The 25,314-nt window shown below is 35.3% G+C and overlaps 1 protein-coding gene and 1 long non-coding RNA gene across 3 annotated transcripts in view; one reads left to right on the top strand and one right to left on the bottom strand.

The window, feature by feature from the left end:
- The first annotated feature begins 2,048 nt into the window (after positions 1-2,048).
- LOC142344211 (gamma-aminobutyric acid type B receptor subunit 2-like) overlaps positions 2,049-25,314 on the top strand; it is a 34,240-nt gene continuing 10,974 nt past the window's right edge. Inside the window, exons 1-3 of one of the 2 annotated variants that reach the window (XM_075395760.1) lie at positions 2,049-2,142; positions 9,392-9,546; positions 23,100-23,396. In XM_075395760.1, the coding sequence (XP_075251875.1) occupies positions 9,420-9,546; positions 23,100-23,396 (424 nt within the window). In that variant the 5' untranslated portion in view covers positions 2,049-2,142; positions 9,392-9,419. Of the gene's footprint in view, positions 2,143-2,962; positions 3,012-9,391; positions 9,547-23,099; positions 23,397-25,314 lie in introns of those variants that run through there. The other variant, XM_075395761.1, reaches the window with a different exon arrangement.
- Positions 13,342-14,535, bottom strand: LOC142344210 (uncharacterized). Its single transcript, XR_012759252.1, has 2 exons — positions 14,404-14,535; positions 13,342-13,938 (listed from the first exon to the last, which is right to left on the bottom strand). It is a non-coding gene; the product is annotated as an uncharacterized LOC142344210 (long non-coding RNA).

Genomic DNA, 25,314 nt, shown 5'->3' with positions numbered 1-25,314 from the left:
TTTTTATTTCATTAGATTGAAGAGATCAGTGTACGTTAGTTTTTAATTCACATACAATTTTCGACTCATTGTACCTACCTCTAGACAGATTCATAAGATTTCGCAGTGATTAGAAAATTCAATTAGCTTTGGACGGAGCCTAATTGCATTCACGAAGGGCTCTGATAGACATGCTATCAACTGATTCAATCGTATGTACCTAAATCTTCATTTTTTTACTCTCACGGATAACTCCTTTGAGTTCCTGAAACAAAGTTTTGAATCTTTTATCATATGTATCCCTTGTGTCAGTTGCTATGATACGGATAATACGAAACCATTGCCATATGTTATATCGTATTTTCATATTTTGTTTAAATTTTATTTCCATTTTTGCGGTTTATCTTTTTGATCTTTAAATTTAAGTTATTCGTAATTGAGAGATGATACTGTCTGTTCACGTTTTAAACATTTCCATTTTTTCCGCTGTGCTGCGTGATCAATCGTGATCATTTTGTTGCTGATCCTGAACTAGCTAGTAGTCATTTTTTTTCTTCCTAATTTCGTTCTCTCAACTCAATTGATAATTCAATCGTTTTATAAACGGTCATCAAAGTTTATCTAAAAGTTTATGCAGTCATTTGGCATGAAATCTCTAATCGAAAATTCAAAGCTACATGTTTCAACTCATTAGATTGGGCAAATGCGGTGCAAATTCCCACGCAATTTTTTAACAAAACATTTGCATAACAATTTACTATCGCTCTGCATAACATGTCATAGACAGCAAAGGACTCACGCAAAACACCACTACACATCGACATTTTTTGGGAAAAGTCCACAGTCAACCCCCCTTGTCGCGGGAGAAATCGACAACACAGTGGATTCTTGTACTTCTGGCAAGAGAAGGTATACACGGCAAAAACTCTACCGAACGACCCACCAAATGACTACCCACCAGAACCAACCTACGAAGAAGCTGTCGAAGGACACACTCATGCAACAGAACGCAATCCGCAAGTAGGAAAGAATCAAATAAAATTGAACTGGCAAAATAGATGTAAAAAAAGCTAAGGACATCGCAATCCTATGCGGCAATAAACCTTGGGAAATCCCCGATCAAAAAGCAACATCACTCCCATACAAAATTTAGCAACAATTTGTTAAACATTTTAGCACTCTGACCGGTTTCAGTGCTAAACACCTCAGTTGTTACAACAATTCAGCACATTCTGCATAAATTTTGGCAATTTTTAGAATTTACACCTGGAACTGGGCAATAACAATTACTACATATTTTGTAGCAAGACCCTGTAACAATTTTATAACCAACTTGCAAGATCTTTCAATTAGTTTCAGTTGGTAAAAGAGACTTTATCTAGCTACAGGAATATGGTATAAACCAAAATTGATGATAAGCCATTCCATAAGATTACTAATTCTTTTTGGTTAGGTTTTAATGCCACAGTTTTGTCCAATTACTGCAATTTCAAATACAGAAAAAGAGCGATAGTGATTTTCATCGAAAGTTTTTTGTTTGAAGGAGATAATTGAAGGCAGAAAATTTGACGTTTTTGAGAATCTATTATCTTTCTAATTCAATATTCAACTGCCATAATTCTCTTGTTATGTCATAACTCCAACTCCGAAGGAGCCATTGAAAGGCTTATTTTCCGTAACTTAAATCCTAATTATTTTTCAAGTCTCTAACCACAGATTCAGTTACATTTTTCTTCTTTTTGTGTTTGGACGATATGGCGTTCATTTTAGAAAAACTGATTCTTCAAAATAGTTTGAATTGTTAATTTTTCAGGGCTCTGATGTCAAAACGCACTTGAGAGCTGTCAATTAGCAGAATTAAAGTGTCAAAAATTTTTTGAATAATTTATCTTTTAAAAAATACATTTTTAGTCTGTTCGGGAACAGATCATTTTATTCGATATAGCTAACACCTACTCTAAATTTAATTTTTAAAAGGAGTCTTCACATAGGCGTCAGATCGCATCTGAAAAACTCTCTCATACCTAACTCTAACACAATTTCAGTACTGAATCTGAATATTCAGAAGTTATCAGTACTGATTCAGTGTCTGATTCAGATCACATTTTACACTGAATTTGTCTGATTCAGAGTGTGGGAACTGAGATAGTCAACCAACAACACGTAAGTACGATCATCAAGAAATACTGTTATGTAGGAAGTCATTTACTGGTTCTGTTATTCATTTTTTAAATTGCATTATTGAAAATGATTATTATAATAGATACCTCTGCTTAAAAACCTCTCCTTAAAATGGCACAGTTGGCTTATTTTTCATCTCCCGTGTTGAATTTTCTTTGATTTCATACAAGATCATCCATGTTTTTTTCTGACTTCTTGATATATGTTCCCATATATGAACTATCATGGATGAGGGGATGTATTCTGCCCCCCCCCCCCCATTGGATGAGGGGGAGGGGTGTAACAACACATAAACTGTAACTGAGGCACGAAAAAACTCTGGGGAGTGGAGGGGGCAGAATAGAACGGGATGAGGTTCAAGAATTCATTAATAAAGCATTCATGAAACGCAAGAAGATCTTGTTCTTGCTATATTTTAATAAAAACAACAAAAAATGAGTCCTCTAAATGTACACGAATCTTTTTCAATGCTTGTGGATTTTTGTTTTGTTGAGCACACAATTCCGAAGGATATTCGCTTAATTGCATCAGTAAGTCAATGGATTTTTGTCCCAAAATTGTCACGATTAAGCCAGAATCAGCAACAAACGCAACTGTGGGGCTGATTTTACTTTAACAATGCATGGTCACAATACTTCCTATGAATAAACAGTCCATTCTTTTCATCATGTTTGCAGAACTTTGTTGTTTTTGTGTTTTTTTACTACCTTACGGACAATAATTGCTTTCAATTTTGGTTCACTATTTAAAGTATATCAAAATGTACTCCTGCAGGCTATACACAAATCGTGACCAGTGTGATAAAACCTAAAAACTATAGCACATCATCTGCAATTGACTTATGAAATCAGGTAAAAATTTAACGACTCGCTTTTTGTTAACTACATCTTTGTGTAAATGAGATATCATGGTAGAGCCCTGCATAAGTGAGTGATGTAACGGTTGCTAAAAACTTTTTCATCACTTAATTTAGACCGATCAATGTATTTCATGAAAAAAAAAGATAAAAGTGATACCAATTTAAGCTTATCAGGGCTCGAGTATTCTAGTTGAGAGATTGTTATATCTTCAACCTTTGCGAGTAAGTATTCTGGTATTGGCCTTCGAGAACTTAAATTGTGAAATTATCGTTCCGACTCCACTTTCCGCGGGGAGAAACTATGAGCTCAACTGTTCTTTTTTGCTTTTCAGACAAATAAATCTAATCGATAATTTGAGAGTCGTGAGTTGCTAGTCGTATCATTAGCCCGTTAAGAGTGAAAAATGCAACAAAAGAAATTTCTCAAATTTTGTCTTCTTCCAAGAGTTATCGGAGTTTAAAGTTTTAGTGGAAATTGTGGCTCATTTTTACCATTTTCTTCACTTTTTGGAAACTTTTTGCTCATATTTTTTTATTTTTTTTTTTGAGGAAAAGAAGTTAAAATACGCTCAATAGCAATACAGGTTTCATACGATTATAAAGGATTTCTAACACTTTTGTTTGATATTTTTGAAGAATTGGAGGTAAGATTATTCATAGCCTAATACAAGGGCCACTGGACGCTATATCATCTAGTTAACTTTTGTTTGGGACAATTCATCCCTGGTTTGAGTTGATAATTCAAATTTTGTTTACCTTTACACAATTTTTTAATTATGAATTGAGACATAGTTGCGTAGTTTTTGATTATCTGCCTGTCTTATAAAAAAGGGTTGTATTTTCAAAGTTAACAGATATCAAAGGGCCTATTCGGTAATAAACTATTGTTTTTTGTTTACAATTAGTTTTAAGCCTTGTTTAAAATGAAAAGACGTTAATGACAAAAAAAATCGGTTAAATCAGTAATTTTCCACTTTTTGTGTTCTTTTTGAGGAATTTTCTAGTTTTCATTTTTGTTTGGTAACATTACGACGCAGAGGTATACCCAAATTGTCACGGGCAGATATGCCCGATGCGTGTATCTCGTGTTCGTTTTTACTATGTTAATACATTGAAAGTGGAAAAATATTGCGGAAAATAGCTACTTTAGCAGAAACCGGCAAATTGGAAAAGAAATTAGAATCCCGTGTTCGCAAAAGTGTCCCAATCCTAACCGCGAAATACAAGTACAAACTTTATAACCTATTTTTTGCACGGCTTGTCTCACGCATCTGCTCCATTTTTGTAACGATTTTTCGTACGCAATGACGCTCGATTTCGCATATAATCCGCAATTAAGCCTAACTTAATTACTATTTAATTAATTTAGCCTAACTTATTACTACTAAGAATATTTTATTACTACTTTATTACTACTTATAGTACTTTATTACTACTTATTAGTACTATTTATTACTACTTATTAAAATCAGCCAGACCCACATTGATATACAAAACCTCTGATGTGCGAGGGAATTTTTGGAAAATATCATTTTTTGTAGTTGCATGTATTTAAAGCACTTCAAAGCTTTGAAAGCTTCAATTAAAACTTTATTAAAGTGCTTATTGCATGCTCAAAATGCGCGCAAATAATGGATACCTAAATTAAGCGGAAAAGTGCTCCAAGTTTTGTTGCCTAAATTTCGCACCGAATGTTCTTTTATTTCGCAAAATTGGCGGAACTTCTTTTGCGAAAAGTAAGATAAAAAGAATGTCTCCTAATTACGTTCATTGTATGTATCTAACTTTCAAGCCAATTTTACTAAGGCGGAAATTTTGGGGTATACCTCTGCGTATTAATGAATGACGTTGTCTTCCTTGAGATATTCATAGATATGTTTGATGGCAAAAGACCAGAGAGGCAAATTTTTGCAGGGTTTATCACTCATCAACAGAATTCGTGTGCGTGAGTTCAATTTAAATTGTATTCATTATAATTAACTTCGTTTAGTTGAGTTTTTAACCTTTTGAACATAAAAGCATTTCCTCAGCTGAATGACGTCTGTAGCCTCCTTTCAAATCTAGCTTGAGAATGGACATTTTAGTCGAATTATTTCTAGTCTCATCAATGACAGGTCCCAATTGCTTTGTTGCAAAAATTGATTGAATATCAATAATGGTTCTAGTTATAATTTAATTGGTTTTGTAGGTCAATAAGTTTTGCTGAAGACAAAGCAGACTTCCGAATTTGTCCATGATTGTTTGTTTTTTTGGTCCTGTTGAAACAGAAATCACCTTGAAAAATCTCAGGCCTCATCAGCTCCTTAATGAAGTTTTTCAGTTCAATTAGCTTTCTCGCATTACAGCTACTGTTATATACAATGAAATCCATTAATTTCGAATTTCAAGTGATATTTTGAATCTTGCTTTCCTGGTTCTTTAAAAACCTTGATATTCATTGTCAGTTTGTCGGTGATTGCGATGCCATTTGCTCGGTTATTGAGGTTAAAAGGCAATAAATGCTCCTGACTAGCAGCTATCAATGGCATGAAAAAAGGTGAGGGATTCTGATATTTTGTTACACCGCTAACTTTCACAAATGATTTTTAAATAAAAGAGTTTTAAATAAAACTCATCTAAAGGAGTTGTAAAGTTTTTCATTTTTTTCGTTTTTATTGTTTTTTTTGTTATTTTCGTCATTTTTTGAATATTTCGTCAAATTGTTGTGATTGATTTATATTTTAAAAACCACTAATTTTCAAAACAAGTTAAAGAACTGGTTAAAGAACTTTCAAAAACAGTTACAACTGCCATTATAACAATTTAGCAAGAAAGGGATGCTCTTTTACCTAAACATAAGAAAATAAGAGTTATCTCACGTGCCATTACCTCTGATTTTCTTTAGAATACTAATTATGAGTTCCAAAATCGATTGCTGGCAGAAATAATGCAATTAAACATGCAACACTCATTTCTTTTTCTACAACAAATTTGTGGTTATTTTAAGGTTGTACTTCCCTGCTTTTTAAAAAATATATCAAAGACATTGTTACGTAGGAAAACCATCGGTTATGTCTTCATATTTTTTGATCCAGTTATTGTGCTTAGTATAAAATTACGTAGACCATAATTAGTTTTTTCATTGTATTATTAGCTTGAAGAAAAATTTTTATTTAATAATTCAAACATTAAAAATAACTCTCAACTCGAGCAGTCTAAATCCGTGGAAATGTTTCGTTGTTTTTTCACAATTATTTTTAGACACGATTCCAGTTTGTCAAAATCATTATGATTTACTTATTAGTTCGACAGATCGCCCAATAGGGCCTGAAACCTATCTTAATATAAATAGAAGTTAAAAAGCGATCTTTGACGGAATTTGATTTTTTCCATAAGATACCTTATGCACGTTTTACTATTAGATTTCAGAGCAGGCATTCAAAAAAGAGATATAAGGGCAAACAATTTTGATTCCTCTAGCTGTTATTCAGGTTGCTTGTTTCAGGCTTTTTTTTGTTTTGTTACTTCAACAAATTCACAACGCCTGACCTGACTAGAACACGTTTTATATAGAACACGTTCAATAATTCTTATCCTGCATCAAATTAGCCATTAAACAATTTACTTCAAAACGAATGGTAATCTTTAGAAAAAACAATAAACCTTACAAAAATATAGACACAAATTTTCGTTCAACATATTGCTCTAAAACACTTTCTTCTCCCTCGGGATTATAAAACACTGCTATGAACAAGAGGGCTCGTCTTATTTGGTGCGTGGAACAGAATGTTCAAAAAATCTCAAGATTTTGAAATTTTCTTAATGTTCCGAGAAAAAAGTAACCTGCAAATTATCAATTTCAATAAGCAAATTTTAGCATTTGTGCAGACATATATGCAATTTAGATAAATTTTGTGTACAATATCGTCATAATTTAACATAAAATACATTTCAAGTCGTACAATATTTTCATTGCAACAACTGCTTGTTAAAAGTTTCAAGATCAAGCACATTTATACTAACAGAAACCATTGTTTTTTAAAAAAAAAAGGAAAACAAAAATGTTGACAGAAAACATTTTTTAGTTGTTTAAGATTGACTTAATACTTAAAATCAAATTAGACGTTTTAAGCGCTGCAAATTGTTTATCTGCTGGCCTTATCAATTCGGCAAATTTTTTTAATGTGTTTTTTTAAATATTTGCTTCCGTACAAAACTACCTTTTCTCTAATGAAATTTTATTGAGGTCGAGATTCGACCATAAAAATTTCAAAGATTAAAGCTGACATTCAATTGATAAAAGCTGGCATTGTAATTATTATTCTTAATTTGTTAGCTTGTAGCGTGTTTTTCACCTACACTTTTAAATTTGGAGCTACGTAATACAACTGCAAAAAATGATACAAATCCACTGAAGTTTTACGTCTTAAAGTGGGAAGGAGGGGATTAAGTTGACACAAGCCTTCTCCAAGTCAACACTGGTCTTGCTACGACTTAATTTTCGATTGCAATCTAGTTGTTGTTTTGGTCACTAGGATTTTTACAAATTTCAATAGCGTTATAAACAAATTTTGAATGATTTTTCTACTATAAACTAAAGATCTCTACAATATGCGTCAAAGCTGGGGATCAAAAGCTTTATATAGAACACGCTCAATAATTCTTATCCTGCATCAAATTAGCCATTAAACAATTTACTTCAAAACGAATGGTAATCTTTAGAAAAAACAATAAACCTTACAAAAATATAGACACAAATTTTCGTTCAACGTATTGCTCTAAAACACTTTCTTCTCCCTCGGGATTATAAAACACTGCTATGAACAAGAGGGCGCGTCTTATTTGGTGCGTGGAACAGAATGTTCAAAAAATCTCAAGGTTTTGAAATTTTCTTAATGTTCCGAGAAAAAAGTAACCTGCAAATTATCAATTTCAATAAGCAAATTTTAGCATTTGTGCAGACATATATGCAATTTAAATAAGATTTGTGTACAATATCGTCATAATTTAACATAAAATACATTTCAAGTCGTACAATTTTTTCATTGCAACAACTGCTTGTTAAAAATTTCAAGATCAAGCACATTTATACTGACAGAAACCATTGTTTTTTTTAAAAAAAAAAAGAAAACAAAAATGTTGACAGAAAACATTTTTAGTTGTATCAAATTGAATTAATACTGAAAATAAAATTAGACGTTTTATGCACTGCAAATTGTTTATGCTGCACAATTTGGTTTGACTGTCCAAAAAACACAGAGAGTCGATTTATTGAGCAATTTTCATTCTGCTATTATAAAAAAAAAGAGTGCTATTTTGTTTAAATATAGTAAATTCATTATACCAATTTCATAATCGATCAGTTTTTACCACCTGTAGGGCTAGAATTCAGGGGAAAACCGAATTGTGTTCAGACCTAAAACAGATTCTCTTGTTAATAAAAGAAACAATATAGTTGTGAAACTTGCACAAATGACGAGTGAAATTTCCAAGAAAACCTGCTTTTCAAATTTGAAATAAATCAGTTGCAAAATTGGAGCAATAAGTCGAATTTAAGGCTGAATTTTAAAATCATCAGGTCCAAACCATTGTAAGAAACGCTTTTTAATTTTTTGGCAACCACCTTCATAGCCTCGAATGAATATGGATTTTATCATCGTGATCTTAGTATTAATGAGTATAAATTATGCGTGTTAATACCTTTTTGCGCAAACCAAGCTTTCTTGAAATAATTTTTTAGGGTCACTATTATCATTACAACATGCTAAATACTTATTCTCATTCTCTAATGGTGGCTAACTAAAGATTATTGAAGACTGGACTATTAAACTATAGAAATTTCAAGCTAGTTATTAGTATTACTGTATTAACGAAGCTACAACGGACACAAAACATACTGATTGGGTCATCACGGTCCTTAAAGTCCTACTCGAATGCTACCAGGTAGCAGTACTATTATCTATTATGTTGAATCTGTAATCTTTGATTGTGAACTGCTGAGCAACTATCTTATAAGATTTGTTCGACAATAGTGAATTTGCCCACTCCAAGACAAAAGTTGGACAAAAAGTGAGCCAAATCAACAAGCCATATGAAAGTGAAATTTTTCTTTTGTTTATGATTCGACCCTTTTTCATCTTTTTGCAGAAATTACATATATAGTGGTTAGTGCAAAGATAAATCAGATTAAAACTATCGCAGGTTTTAATGAAAATAGCTACACATAGTCAAAATTCCTATCATAATTTATCTTCAGTTAGACTTTAGTAACTACACGTGGTTTCTGACGCATTGAAATATAGTTAGTTATTGACGATTATTTGTCTGCGGACTCGGAACGATTGCTGAAATATAAGCATAAAGATTGACGCAACCATATATAGTATGTTTTAGGTGAAAAAATACTTCAACTTACTCGATCATGAAAAAATTTCTCGGTCAGATTTTCGAAAACTTGAGAGGAGGAACAAATTTGCTGCTTCTAACATTTATTGTACTCTTCAACTCACGAGCAGCTGACAGTTCGGATAATACCACCTTTTTTACTGGTTAGTTCATTACTAATATCCCCCCATATTACACATTTTAGATTCTCATATGAACCAGCTGAACGTAAAACGATGCACTATGGTACATTTCTTACCATAAAACAGATCAATATTATTATCATTTAAAGTCGGTTATACCGCCCAACTCGAGACCTGGAATTTATGAAAAGCGACCTATTAATTCCAGGTGGGGCGTAAATATTGAATTAAAGTACACGGTCGAGGACCCTAGTTAAATTCGAGGCTAACTCTTTTCATAAGTTCATGAACTTATGAAAAGAGTTAGCCTCGAATTTAACTAGGGTCCTCGACCGTGTACTTTAATTCAATATTTACGCAGCCAAATTGTTTTCATATGCAAAAATGAGGCAAGCTAAAAAGTTCCGTCAACATGTGGGTTCGATCTCGTGACCTGCTCCAATCTCACTCAATGATTAGCCAATTGCGCTACATGCCATTACCTTTCAAGGAAATTGAAAACAAGTCATTACCTTTGAAGGAAATTGAAAACAAGTCATTATAACGGTCGCGAACGTAATTCCAGGACAATTTTATTGTCCAGCCAAATTCCAGGACGTATTTTTTAGTTCCAGCCAAATTCTAGGACGGTTGTTTTAGTTCCAGCCAAAGTTCAGGACATCACATTGGGTCCAGACAAATTCTTTTCATACCCTAAATCTGTCGAGGACGGAGGTTTTAATAATTCCAGGTCTCGACTAGGGTATCTAAAAAGCAAAAAAAAATTGATTCAAACTTAGCATGGACCTTTACCATTTATGGTACTTTATTGCTCCCTATTATATAGCTTAAAACCCGGTTTACCTTATTCTGCGATGAGACTTGGGATGAATAACAACTCCCCCCCCCCCCCCCCCCCCACCGTACCAGTTTAGTGGCCATATATATAATTTCCATAATTACTATAAATATAACATAACGGGGGTGGGTCCATAATGGGAAAGACAACAGAATTCAGCTGTCCTGACAACTACGTCCAAACACCATCTATGGGTTCATATAGTCCAAAATTCTTGCATGATTGTTGGCGAAAGACATATTTGAGAGGTTTCCTCCTAATAGCCAAAATAACAGCACTTAAAACAAATAAATTGTAATACCGCCGCGAAATATAGTCTAAAGGGTTTTACAAATCCAAGGCCAGGACGATGTATTCATTTGTCCTTGTTTATGAAGCAGACTTTCTTGAACGCACATAAAGAATACGGTGCGTTCAAAACATACAAAAGCCAGGATTTTATATCGAGCAACGTAAACGTACCAGGTAATTACGGTTGAGCCAAGGTCAGTTTCATAGACGCACAAACTCTTTAACTTAGACGAGCCACGTTCTGGCACATACACGAGCTACACTCTGCCCCACAGAGTAGCTAGAAACTTTCTCATAAGCGAGCTAAAGTCTGCACCATACTCATTCTTTAAAAGTTTTCTACCACAAAAACTCAAGGTACAAAAAACAATGAATTGGATGCAATATATTAATCCACGTCAGTGTCAAAGCTAGTTATTATTAGTTTATGAGCTCTCTTTACTTTCCGAGAACACAAGGAAAACTGTTTGAGAATTTTTCTTTCAGCCAAAATACAAGGCTCCTTTTATGAGGCACTTTTTCAAATCTTTAAATGATTTCCCGGATAAGTCAGGAAAATTCATCCCACAAAAAGAAAACAAAGCAATATTACTTTACAGCACACATGAGAACTTCTTTAAAAGTGCACAATTAAGGAAAAAACATTTTTAAAACATCTTTTTTTTTTGAAGATTTTTTGCCGCCAAAGTTTAACGAAAAGAGGCAAAACAAAACTTCTTGGTGGTGTACAATCCTTTTATAGATAAAAGATGTTCAACATAACCCCTACTATTTTTGAAGCATCTCCTATCTATAAGTATTGTACACCACCAAGAAGTTTTGGTTTGACTCTTTTGGTTAAATTTTGGCGGCAAAAAATGCTTTTTTCTTTCAAAATAAGATATTTTAAAAGTGTTCTTTTCTTAATTGTGCACATTTAAAGAAGTTCTCATGTGTGCTTTAAAATAATTTTGGTTTTATTTGTTTTTATGATGAATTTCTGAATCCTGGCTTGTCCGGGAATTCATTTAAAGATTTGAAAAAGTGCCCTATAAAAAGTTCCCGATAAATTCTCAAACAGTTTTCCTTGTGATCTTGTGGACTGAAACCTAATGCCACACAACTAACCTTTGATCCTTTTTTACTACATAAATTGTTAGAGAACTTAATTGTTGAAAATTGCTGTATTGTTATCTTTGCTCATTTATGAACATGTAGTGATCACAACTAAACGTTTCTGCAATACTACACGACCAAAGTCATCACATTGCTTGTAATACTCATTCTGTTATCGCTGTGTTGTGACTCCAAGACACTTTAATAGTAAAGCAGTTAAGTTAAGGTTACCTTGTGTAATGATAACACGGTTCGCTATGGCATGAAGAACTTTACTATAATAAATATCTGACTTCAAGTTTTGCGAATTTGTCAGTTGTTTCTGAAAATGTGTCTCACAATTCAAAAATGTGGCGTGACCCTCTGAGTTGTTCAACATAACTCCTACTAATTTTGTAGCAACACTTTGACCCAGAAGGTCACGTCACATTTTTGAAAACTTAATAGCTTTACTATAATTCAAATGTATTGGAGTCACGACACAACAAAAACAAACTGAGTATTACAAGCAATGCGATGATTTTCGTCGTATAATAATGCAGAAACGCTTAGTTTTGACCACTTATTTATGTTTACAATTGGGCAAAGATAACAATACAGCAATTTTCGGGTCTTTCCCATTATAGCCCCCCCCCCCCCCACCAGCTTAGTGGTCAGATAACCTATAGCCCCCCAATCATGGTAAATATACCATAATGGGGGGCTATATTTTCATGGGGGGCTATAATGGGAAAGACCCCAATTTTCAACAACGAAGTTTCCTAAAAGTGAAAAAAGGATTAAAGGTTAGTTGTGTGGCATTAGGTTTCAGTCCTTCTAGGTTGTATGCAGGTTGTATGCAGGTTGTATGCAAAAGCTGTATGCCCGCTAAGCTCGGTCCAGAACACAATAGATGTTCTAAGACTTAAAAATTGGTCAGTGTCAAATCTGAGCAGTGTCAACTTGTTGAGATTTTGAGAGCAGACATCTTTTTGTTTGGGCTAAGTTTGTGGCTCTGTTAAAGGCGGCAGAGCTCTACTTGTTCAAAAATAAATCTTTGCCGTTTATGTCCCCCCTTAGTGGGTAGCCCCCGCTTAGTGGTCAGATAACCTATAGCCCCCCCCCCCAATCATGGTAATTTTACAATAATGGGGGGCTATAATTTTAAGGGGGGGCTATAATGGGACCCAGTTATATTCGAAATATAGAATGATTCCGAAAACTTTATCGCAACAAACCTGTTCAAATTATAGAATTTGATATTTGACCTGAAAAACGATAGCTTTTCCGTTTGTGCTTTCCCTCTAGTGCGTTATGCGCCCGCCGTTACAGAGAAACGTTTCATTATTTTGGCACGACCATCTGGGGGAGAGGGCTCAAATAATATGCATAATGGGAAAGACCCGAACTATTTTCTGACTCATACTTAAAAATATAGCCCAGGTTGAAGTCTTATATGGGAAGCGAAGGACAATTATAACAGTGCCCAGGCTGCTCGCGCTCTTTTCTAACGGACTCCTGGAACTCTTTTTCTTAGACCAAAATTCTACTACATCGGTCTCAGATTCACTTTTTCAAACACGCTAAAAAACCTCGCTCTAGTTTCCGTAGAATCTATAGTGAAAATTGAATTTAAAGAATTCGTGTTTGTTAACACCATAGCTAAATTGTACGCCATTTTCAAGACAAACTTCGCAGTTTTTCGCAGGTCGCGTTCAAATTATCTTCCATACTTTTTATCATACTCATTAACCATGTCACTATAAACTATCAAACTACTCGTGCATTAATAAACTATCACTCCAGTCATAAACATTTACACTGGTTTATTCTAGGATTCTATTACTTGATTTCAACAACTTTGTTTAGTTTTGTACTATTACAAGCAAGTTTGTTCACGTGTGCTTCTTTTCACCTTCGGGGTGCTGACCCCACAAATGAACCCATTCATTAAACATTTTTTCAACTTTTGATCGTTTCAACGCCTTTTCCTCTGTGTCATTCTCCTCCAATAAATTTACTGTGCCATTCTCTACTTTCTGATTGGCTCTCTTGTAATATCCGTAGTCATAGTCACACATTGTCCACCCCTGCAGTAGTATAGACTCCTGTATCGGTTATGACAGCAGTCGAACACTGCGCTTGTTTTGTCCACTCTCAACAAAGACAGTGTTAGTAGCACAGATAGGCTTCGTTTTATCAACTCTTTTCTAAAACAACAACAGCTCTAGAGATAGATTTTTGTAACCTCTGATAGTCCGCGCCCGACAAAATTTTCAAAGGGAGAACAGAATATTTCACCCCAATGAAATGTTAGTTAGCTACAGCCTCCGTTCCCTATTATGACATGCTTAAGGTAATTGGAGGCTATACTTTATATGACCACTTAGCTGGAACGAGCGAGAGGGGGTATGTATAACGGGAAAGACCCCATGAAATAATGAAAAAGACGAAAACCGCGTTTAGTTGTCCATTTTTAGATGTACTTATTTTAAACATAGGAATGGTTCCATGGATCCGAAACCTTGGTAACGACTACCCTGAAAGCCTGAAAATCGGCACACCCTCCCACCGCACCCCCTGAAACTTCGGAAGAGTACCGTAGGGCTTTAGTTTATACTCCTAGGGGCGTAGAATCGGTAAAAAAGTGAACACAACAAAATAGTTTTTCTCACTTCATTTTTGTAGTTTTGGGATTAGTTTTAGATTGTCGACTTGGTTTCACAGTGTCTATTTGCAAAATGAATTTACCAGTAAAAAAAAGCGGTGAAAACATTTCAGCCGGCAAAAGTCATCACATGTCTTCTATAACTTTTGATTTTAATAGAAGAAAAGCGCTCTTCTTCCTTTGCAGCATATTTCAAACTTTTTTGAAATCCTGTGTTACGTGACTCTGATGAAGTCATTCAGAAAAACTGGCGAAAATCGTGGACCGCACAGCTATTTGAGGTGTCAGTCTGAATTTTGAAGTTTGAAGTCTGACACTGTACATTGCAAAATCTGTCGTTGTCGAATCTGTAACTGTAGAGATCTGGCGTAACAGAACTTTCGGATCTTTTCCGTTTGTGCCCCCACCCCCAGTTTAGTGGGTGCATATTATTTGCACTCTCAAGACGCACGTGCCGTATTTTTACATAATGATTTACTATGTAATGGCACGTGCTCTGTATCTGGGGGGGGGGGGGCGCATAACGTACTGAGGGGGCACAAACGGAAAAGATCCACCAAACTTTCATATGCGTGTTTAATCAGTCACGTAATTGTAAGTTGATGATTGTACATTATACATTGCCAGCTTTCAAGCCTTCCCATTATATTTGTAAGAAGGCTGAGAGAGAACAACCTAATGTAAATTGGGCAAAAGATAGGCTTGACATAGCTTGACAAAAAGCTCTATCTGTTCAACGTATAATTGGCTAGAAAAAACCTTTAGGAGCAAGACAGAACACAAGAATGGGGTATAAGTGATGCTCAAGTTCGTGAGCTTAAGACCAGTTGATGTAATGGTTAGCACACTAGGCTTGCAAGAAAAGATGCTGGCTCGAATCCAGTACTGGTACATTATCACAATGGTTGCACCTGCTTAGAACCCATGACGGATCTATTCTGTTTCGCATCCCCCCAGTTTAGTGAGCATAAATTTTTTTTTGACCCCCAGGCGCACGTTTTATTTTTTTTACATAGTAACTTGCTATATAAAAACATATAATTTGCAACTGGGGATCATAAAAACCCTGGGGGGGGGAACAGAATAGATCCCCCATGACAATATTAGTCCCAGCTTCGTGGCTATAAAACAAATCCCCCCAAGACCACCCCCATATACTGTAAATATACCAAAGTTATGGTCTATATTTTCGTGTGGTCTAAATTGCGAAATACTTGATTGTCCTATATCAGTACCTGATTTGAAGTTTAAAATCTGGTGCTGGTTCTTTCCCATTAAGTGTAGCTTACTTGAATCTGGAGATAAGTCACTGAAAAAATCTGGCATTAGTCGATAATCGAGAGCCACGCAGCAGCTCGAGATATTAATCAGGTCAGAATTTCAAAAGTTAAACTGACTTCTGTAGAGTCCCGTAACTTCACAGGGATCACAAGATTGAAAGTTACAAATTCGGCTTTGTATCTAAAAAATTCTGGCACGGATGAATCTGGAACTGTCATGAGATCTGGCATTTCAAAATATGCACCTGCATGTTTCCAACTCCAATAAGCAAAACACAGCAAAAATATATTTATCATAATGGTGGCGAGATTAACACGTTATAGTGCCGCTAAGCTAAATCTGGCATTTTGTAAATAGGTTGTTAAAGTTTCAAATTAAAATAACAACAATCGTTCTGTCAAAAGGAGAGCTGTGCTATTTTTCGATTACATGTTTCAGATCAGATTGGTTCAATTACAGGCAAATATTGAATTCTTGCACCGTGAGTCATAGAGTTTGTTTCATTAAACTAAACTAAGACGCGTAAGTTTGGGGTTGCTAGCGCATCTATTAAAGGGCGGAGACACGGAGGGAAAAGTTTTAAATCTATTTCGAGAAGAACTGATTTTGTTTCAATTATAGCCCTCCTTCGCCAGAGCACTGGTTAACAAAAGTACAGCTCTCATGTCTCAATTTTCCAGAAATTTATCATCAAAAGGGCCCCTATTATGTTTCTTAGGCATCGGAGGGGGATATATCTTATTCTCTTAATATATTAGTTAAGTAATTGACATTAACTCATAAAACAAATTGCGAGTTAAGAAATAATTTTTTGAGATCGAGCGAATTTTAATTATTACAAAATTATGGTTTAACAAAATTTTTCCGTTTTTGCCCCGAGTACATGAATCATGCACCACCAGGAACAGCACGTGCTATTAAATAATGAATCATTAAGTGAAATTTTAGCACGTTCTATTGGAGGTAAATGCAGGAAAGAAAAAATACAGGTCAAAAATCAGAAGGCAGTTGAATTTAATCAACTAAGTTGCGATAAAAATCTATTTGGTTCCACCCCCAGTGGTTTTTATGACCCCCCGTTACAAATTATATGTAGTTATATAGCACGTTACTATGTGAGAAAATAGCACGTGCGCCTGAGGGTCATAAAAGATTTTTGCTCACTAAGCTGGGTGGGGGGGGGAAACAGAATAGATCCAAAAAACTCACTTCGATTCATTCTGAGTTTGTCATGAAATAGTTCTGAGAAAATTTGTACCATTTTAGTTAACCACCAAGAGCCATTTAGCCTGAGTCATGAATCAAATTGCCGATGGAAACCAAAATCTATATTCTGAACTCTTCAGACTCTGGTTTTGTGTAACTCAAGTCACAGTTGATCATTTTCAAATAAAAACTCGCCTAGAACAAGCTTTAAATTCATATATTTTTTATGAATATTAAATTGAGTGCGGCAGAAAAAAATTAACTAAAATGTTTTAAATGTTATTCTGGATTCTAAAAAATTTTAAACTCCTTAAACTAAAATGAGTTTTGGAGGCAACATGAAATTTTTTATTGTCCATCCAAGTTCCAGGCTACCTTTTATTGTCCAATCATTTTCTGGGACACATATTGCTGTCCAGCTAATTTCTATGACACGTGTTATTGTCCAATCAAATTCCAGGACACGTTTTATTGTCTATCCAAATTCGACAAGTTTTTTTTCTAATTCCAGCCAAAGATGAGGACATCAGCTAAAGTCCAGACAAATTCTCCTAAACCGAAAATCTGTCGAGGACAGTCTTTTCATAACTCAAATCGTTCGAAAACGTTCTTTTTATATTTCCAGGTCCAGGGTAGAGAGCTTCAAGAAAGTGTTCAGTCCTTGCAGTACCTTGACACCTTAAGCAAAATTAATAAATTCAGCCATAGAGGGAACAAGCAACGCGCTAGAAATAATGCTACAAGAATAACATGGTACTTTCACTCTGCTATAAAAAAATAACTAGGTATCTCTCATGAAATAAAATCATTTATTTTTGCAGTATAAAGATGTATTACTCTCTTTTCAATAGGAAAAAAAATCAGAACAAAACTACATACGCTGTAATATATTTCTTGATGAAATGCAGGAAAAAATGAAGCACATTTTTCGTCTCAGCAATCAACTGATTCATATCGAGCGAGCAGGCAGCGCAAAATAGATTTTTAAGTACCAAAAAAACTATTTTTAATCAAGAGTTATTCTAAGATAAAAATATAATTGTAATTTAATGATTATATGTACAAATAACAAAATCAATATTGCTGTTCAATTTTGCTTACAATTCAATATTGTAGTCTGGTGAAAATTAAATGTGGCACTTTGGATCTTTTTACAAAGCCCACAACGTTAAAGTAATTTTGACTATTTGTCCGAGCTTAGAGTTACATCTTGTTGCTATGGTGCAAAATTTGCACTTCATTTTTTTTCACTTGTTAAACTTTTATCGACTTTCCTTAAGTTCTGCTTTGAGCAAAACACCTTTGCACCAACTGTATTTTGCGTAGGGTAACATTGCTTATACTTTACTTAAAAAAAATTGTAAAAAACATGCGACGATGAGTTGGCAATTGCGAGCAAATAATTGTGACAAAATTTTGCGTCCAGACAAATAAATCCCAAGTTCCATTCAGAGAACATTTAACTTAAATTTTTTCTATTTGTTGCATAATTTTTTCAAAAGAAGATACTTTCTTTGTTATATCTGTTGTTTCGAGAAGATACTTTCTTTGTTATATCTGTTGTTTCGAACCTCCATTTTAAGGGTCATGCAAATTTTACAATCCCTTGGGACTGTTCAATTGTTTAAATTTTTTTTTAAAAATATCTCCGTGGGTCATAAAAACACAGGAGCACAGGGTCATAAAAACACAGGGTCATAAAAAGTTCCATTCAGAGAACATTTAAATTAAATTTTTTCTATTTGTTGCATAATTTTTTCAAAAGAAGATACTTTCTTTGTTATATCTGTTGTTTCGAACCTCCATTCTAAGGGTCATGCAAATTTTACAATCCCTTGGGACTGTTCAACTGTTTAAATTTTTTTTAAAAAAATATCTCCGTGGGTCATAAAAACACAGGAGCAGCAAAAAGTTTCCCATCTTTACTTCCGAAAATCGACAACATGTACAAACCATAAACAACTTCTTTGTGTTTGATAATTTGTCGGTTGAGCTCAAAGTTTTAGCTCTCGCTATAAAGGGGCGATTTAAAACAAACGAGAAATTGGCAAAGAATAGTTTGATCATTATTTACACAAGGTTCTAATTACCAAGGTAGATAAGTAGAAAAACTTACGTAGTCCGGGGAGGAAATAAAATTTCTTAGAATTTAGAATTTAATTTAGAACTTCAGCCAGGGCTAAAAGCGACAAAGCGGCAAGAAGAGGTCAGCAACCCAAGACTGGTATTGGCCAGACCAACTAGGGTCGCAAACAGTGATATCCAGGCCAGACCGAACAGAATTTAGCCGCCATTGGCCAGACTGAATAGACTCTGCCCAGACTTTTATGAGCGAAACGACCTAGGGCCACACTTTTGGACAGACCATCAGCCAAACCATTGACCCGACTGAACCGACTGTTGCACAGACTATTGGTTTGACCAAAAAGACCCCGGCCATACCATTGGCCAGACCCACTTAAAAATATAGAAGCATCCAAAAAATTATAATTTATTCGTTCAAGAGGTCTATTTAAATCATCTAGAAAGAGTGTCGGCTTTTACTTTCAAAACCAGCCAATGCGACATAATCTGATACATTTTGCAGAGGACCGGCTGTTCTTTTGGCTGGACCTCTGGGCTTTGGATATGGGTATTGCCCAGGCCAAACACACCCAAATTTGGGTATTGGATGTACCAAACAGACCAAAATGTGAATATCGGCCAGAGCTAAGAAGCCACTATCGTTAAAATCAGTTTATATTAGTTTCAGTCGTTTTTCTAAAATAATTATTTTAAAAAATAATTTTTACCAAAGGCATTGACGTCGGCTGTGCTTCGCAATAGTGTTCCAACCTACCGGATAACCGCAATAAAAAATTTATTGTAACGTAATTTTTTTCCAGGTGTCAGAAAATTTAATTAATTTCTACTGCAGGTTCCTTATATTAGATGAAAAATGGTTGGTTTCACCATCTAATTTGGTGAACAATTTGTTTAAGCCGAGGACCAGTCAGCGGTTTATTTTTCAAGAACAATGATGATATAACGCGCAATGTTTCTATAACATTAAGTTATAGCTCCTGGACTTTTTTGGTTTATCCGTTTCTTCTGATATCACTCTTTGACCTTGAACGTTTTCGATCAAAATTGCTGGACGAATTCTAGGTTTAGGTCTTTCCCATTCAATCGCCTACCCACAGTTTGGTTTTTACCAAGCGTATAACTATGTCATATGGAGGGGTCATTATTTTTGTGGGGGGCTATAATGCGAAAGGCTCCTTAATTCCACTCAGCAGAAGCATTAAGTGAGGTAAGCCAGAAAGCAAAGGTGAAAGTTATCTGATATGAGAAAGGTGATCAACCTTTAAAACGAATTAAAAACATGGAAAGTCACGTCATGAAATACATTATAAATAATTGAATGAAAATCTAGAAACTACTGCACATGATTATCAGATCCGTTGCCTAATGCCAGCATAAAAAACATAATTTTACAATTTTAGAGAAAAACAAATGATGTAGTAATCAAAATGTGTGTACTGTTTGTATCAGTGTCTTTAAAACCAAAGTGTTTGGTCAGAAAAATTTTTAAAAAAGAACACACAAAAGAAACTAAAGCAGGACAAAAAAATAAAGCAATCTTAAAGGAAAAACATCAAGTAGTATTAAAAAGGTAGAGAACAAAAACAACTAATGAATAACCGCTAGATCTTCTGCTGTCAATAACGCCGAAAGGAAAACCGTAATTTATGGAAACGCACAGCATCAACTTCAAAAAAGTTTATAGACTTCTTCAATTCAGAAGGAACATACAAACTTCCTGAAACATTTTAAAAATCGCGAAATTTTGTCTAATTCTGTTTTCATTGTGTATTAATTATGTTTTGAAAATCAAGTTTTTCCAGATAATTTCACAGAATAGCTAAAATGCATGTAGAGTGGCAGAAATCCAACTGATTGAGAAAGAGAGATAAGCAAACCGAAAAAGTTCAAAAATTAAAAAAGAAATAACAAAAATTGCAAAATGTCTGCTCATAATTTCGGAGCTAATATCCTAAAATCAATCTGATGCCTCTTAAGTATAAACAGTAACCCAAACACACAACCTCAAAAAGCTGAGTTGACCTCAGCAGATCAAAAATTCTGAAAATGACCAAATTTTTCAAAAACACCTGAAAAAAAAATAAGTTTTATCAAAAATTCATAATATTATTATCTCCATGTCCGTTTCATTGTGGTTAAAAATTGTCCAGTAATCAATCGCAAAACTCTGTGTAACGGGTGCTCTCCTATCAAAGTCAAGGAAAACTTTACATCGCCCAGTTCGTTTCAGCGGTTTCAAATCTGTCCGGATATTGAGTTTTTGTAGTTAACTTTTGTGAACTGTATTATCCGCTATACTGTAGAATGCCGTTGCATTACTTAATACTCAATAATTTCAAATAACTACTTCTTCAGCTTTGCTGAATAACAAATGACTTTGCTTCAATTAAGTGAAAATCCAAAACTTCAAATCACCAATTAGTCTCAAATAAGAGGTTTTTCTATGATATCTCCTTAACCACAAATGATAGTGAGATAAAGTTTCACAGGATGATGAACGTTAGGTAGTCCTACTATCTGATGTAAAAATAAACAATGCAGGGTAAACTGCGTTGGTGGGACTACCTTTTATGTTTTTTACCCAATCTTAATACATGGGCAAAATTTTCAATATTGAATAACTTCGTAAGTAAAGTTTTTAAATTGAGCAAAATTGGCTGTTCACAACACTGTCATACAAGTATGCAAACGAAAAAGAAATGAATTGAATTGGTTAAATGATCTTCGGGAAAAAAACAACACTTTTTACCTCAGATTTGAATTTTCTGAGTTGATTTAAAGAACAACTTTTGTTTCTCAACTGGCCTCAATAACACCAATATCAAAACTATGCTAGGCTTCGTTAAAACCTGTCAGAACAATGGATTATGTGCTTTGCACAAAGTTTCTTTTTTTAGGAGCTTTGGTCCTCAGAATAAAAGTTTTGAGAATATCAAAGTTAATTCTCTTTTCACAAGTCAAAGTAAAGTTAGATCCGTACAATCACCAATATGATCTACAGAAACAAGACACGATAACAAGTAATTCACCGCTCAAGAAAGTTTGCTTCAATTCGCATTGTATGTCAGTTTATTCAGACAAAATAACGAGTTTCAACTAATTTTTGGTAGTTTTTCGAGCTCTATTTATACTGTACATGTCAAAATAGCATCTCTGATTGGTTGTAGATAAATATGTCGACAGAATGTAAACACTTTTCCATAACGCCACTTTTTCAGTGTAAATTTGATGTCATGATGTTTGTTAACCATTGAGAAGTTTTGTTGAATAATCTGTATCAATAACAGGTTGATTCGCAATCCAATCGCAAAGAGTCTGATGCAATTTGGAAGTGTATTTCGTCTTTTCTTCCAAAAAAAGCTTCAAATTCGAAATTCTACGACTTCAGTGCTTTAGCCATAGCTGTTGATGATAGTATGTTAAACTCAGAAATTTCCTATTGACTATTCGCCAGATTCGGGGAAAACTAAAGCTATCTTGACCATTTCATGTGAATTTTGTTCACTTGTACTTTGTGCATAATTGGAGTTATAGTTTAATTTCATGAATGACTATTGTGTACTAATAATAGTTACTAAATATAAATGTTGAACAAAATGAACGAATCCGTTTGGTTTCGATATAATGTAGCATTAAGTTTCGCTTGTCATGCTATTCTGGCTTTAATGCTTGAAATGGCCTTGAAGCGCTATTCAATTTGATTCTTGAGTTAGTAAGCTCAGCTGCCACACTCTGTGGAACTTTATGGACCTCTTAAGTTCAAAAACTTGAAAAATGTAAAATCGTGACAAATTTCATTTAAACTTGAAAAAAATTTGAAAGTTTTACTAAAAGGCCACTGAAGTTCATGATTTTAAAATCTTTAAAAGTATGTTTTGCTGCTAGCAGCTTTTCAATACACTATTTTCAAACATTCTGATCTCAAGAAATTTTGGATCTATTCTGTTCGTCCTTCAGCTTAAAGGACACATAAATTTACGCCCCCAGGCGCACGTGCTATTTTTCACACTTAATGTGCCATATAACAGCACATAAATTGTAATTGGGGCAAAAAACACTGAGGACCGAAACATAATAGATCCAAATAATCGGATGATAAGAGCCTGGATCATCAATCTGAGTAATATTTAGAAAGGACTATTCGCATTGGGCTGATATACAGCAGCAATTTGTCTACATCCTGGCCTTCGGGGTGGACTGCACTGCCCACTGCTCAACTGGCTCTGGAAATGATCCAAAAAGAGCAGCAACAACAGAGACGATCCAATCAATCTATTGGAAATGCAACCGATGGATTGGGTGATGGTTTGGGTTCAGGTGCTGCTATTCCAGAATGGGTCGAGATGGAGATTGTGCCGATTGACAGTGGTTGTGACAAGGCTGTTGCCAGGACTCTGGTACTTGACCGGATCCGTGATGGAGATATAGGTAAGCATGTGCTATCTACTGGATTTTAATAAAAACGCATTTTGTTCCAACCCAACAAAGCCCTCTCGTTCCAAATTATAACCCAAAAGATGCCTGGTACACTATAGGGGTAATTGGGGGAGATTTGACTAGACTTTTAAGCAAGAGATGCCGGTTCGAATCCACTACCGGTCTATTTTTACAGTATTTGCTCTTGTTTAGACCCCATAACACCCCCCCCCCCCCCCCAAAAAAAAAAAACTTTACAGCTTTAATTGTGGGTATCTCGATATTAGTCAGAGCAAGGCTCTAATTGGGGTAAGACTTAGTAGTTAGCAGATAGTCTTGGTAGATTGGGGTAAATCACTTGCAAGAGTGTGTGTGTGTGTGTGTGGGGGGGGGGGGGGTCATTGAAGGGATAATTCTAGAGAAGGGGGTGAAGGGGGTGAATGCAACACCAGCCCAATGGAAATGATTGGTCACAAACGGTTCCAAAAATGAAAAAAATAAATGCTCATTTCCATCATATTTTTGGATCTTTTCCGTTTGCCCACTGTGCGTTATGCCCCCCCCCGTCACAGAGCACGTGTCATTACATTGTAAATCGTTATGAAAAAATTTATTTGGCACGTGCGTCTGTGGGGTGCAGATAATACGCACCCACTAAGCTGAGGGGGAAGGGGGAACAAACGGAAAAGATCTATATTTTTTCACAAAAAATTCTTCAGTTACAGTATTAGCTCAGATGCATCAAACCCCCCCCCCCCGTGCATTGAGACAAAGGGCCCGGACCTAACGCCAAGTCAATATCAGTACTGGGCACGTCAAATTGCAAGTCTTATATCAGTACTGATTCAGAGCTATGGTCATGTCACTTTTTACACTTGTCAGTATAAATGCAAGTCTTGGCCTAGACGTGCGAGTCTAAATGCAAGTCTTGGCCTAGACGTGCAAGTCTTGGCCAAGACGTGCACGTCTAAATGCAAGTCTTGGCCAAGACGTGCACGTCTAAATGCAAGTCTTGGCCAAGACGTGCACGTCCAAATGCAAGTCTTGGCCACGACGTGCACGTCTAAATGCAAGTCTTGGCCAAGACGTGCGCGTCTAAATGCAAGTCTAGGCCAAGACTTGGCAAGTTTAAAAAACGTCAAAAATATCCGAAAAAATGTCAGAAATGTCCGGAAAAGCGTCCAAAATAGGTCCCAAAAGAGTCAAAAATAGCCGAAAAAAACGTCAGAAATAGCCGAAAAAGCTTCTAAAATAGGTCCAAAAAAACGTCATAAATAGCCGAAAAAAAAACGTCAGAAATGGCCAAAAAAACGTCCAAAATAGGTCCAAAAAACGTCAAAAGTAGCCAAAAAGACGTCAGAAATGGCCGAAAAAACGTCCAAAATAGGTCCAAAAACATGGCTCATTAGATCCGCCTTGTAATAAGCTTTACAACCATATAAATGACTGTGAGGCAGGGGCATGTTGACCCCAGTCGATCCGAGTTAGCTAATGCTCGTTCTATAATAACTCGATATATCACCATAACCCATTAAAAAAAGCACACTATAACTAACAGAGGGCAGCATTGGTTCTTGAACGAGCTGATACTGGGGCATTACAAAGTTCCTTTGGCCAGTACTTTGGCCGTTATGGCTGGAACGCTGGTCTTCTTCTGGGTCTCTCAAATTTGTAGGACTGTGCAGTGCATCAACGATTGGTCGAACGAGAGGGCCTCGGCTTAGCATGGGCATCCTCACGGTGTTTCCTTTTTTGAAGACTTTTCCTCGAGTGATATTCGACTTTTGCCAAATCTGAAAAATTAAGAAATGTCGATTTTCGGCCAAACTTCGGCTGAAAACGACTGAAAAATGGCTGAAAACGACCCAGAACACCTGAAATACCCTCAATAGACCCTCCCGGGGAGCTAATAAACACCTCAAAAAAATTT

This window comes from Convolutriloba macropyga, chromosome 8, assembly GCF_964194025.1.
Source record: "Convolutriloba macropyga chromosome 8, txConMacr16.3, whole genome shotgun sequence".
In the NCBI taxonomy this organism is placed as follows: Eukaryota; Metazoa; Xenacoelomorpha; order Acoela; family Convolutidae; genus Convolutriloba; species Convolutriloba macropyga.
The sequence above is the reverse complement of the archived record's forward strand: the minus strand, read 5'-3'. Positions and strand labels throughout refer to the sequence as shown.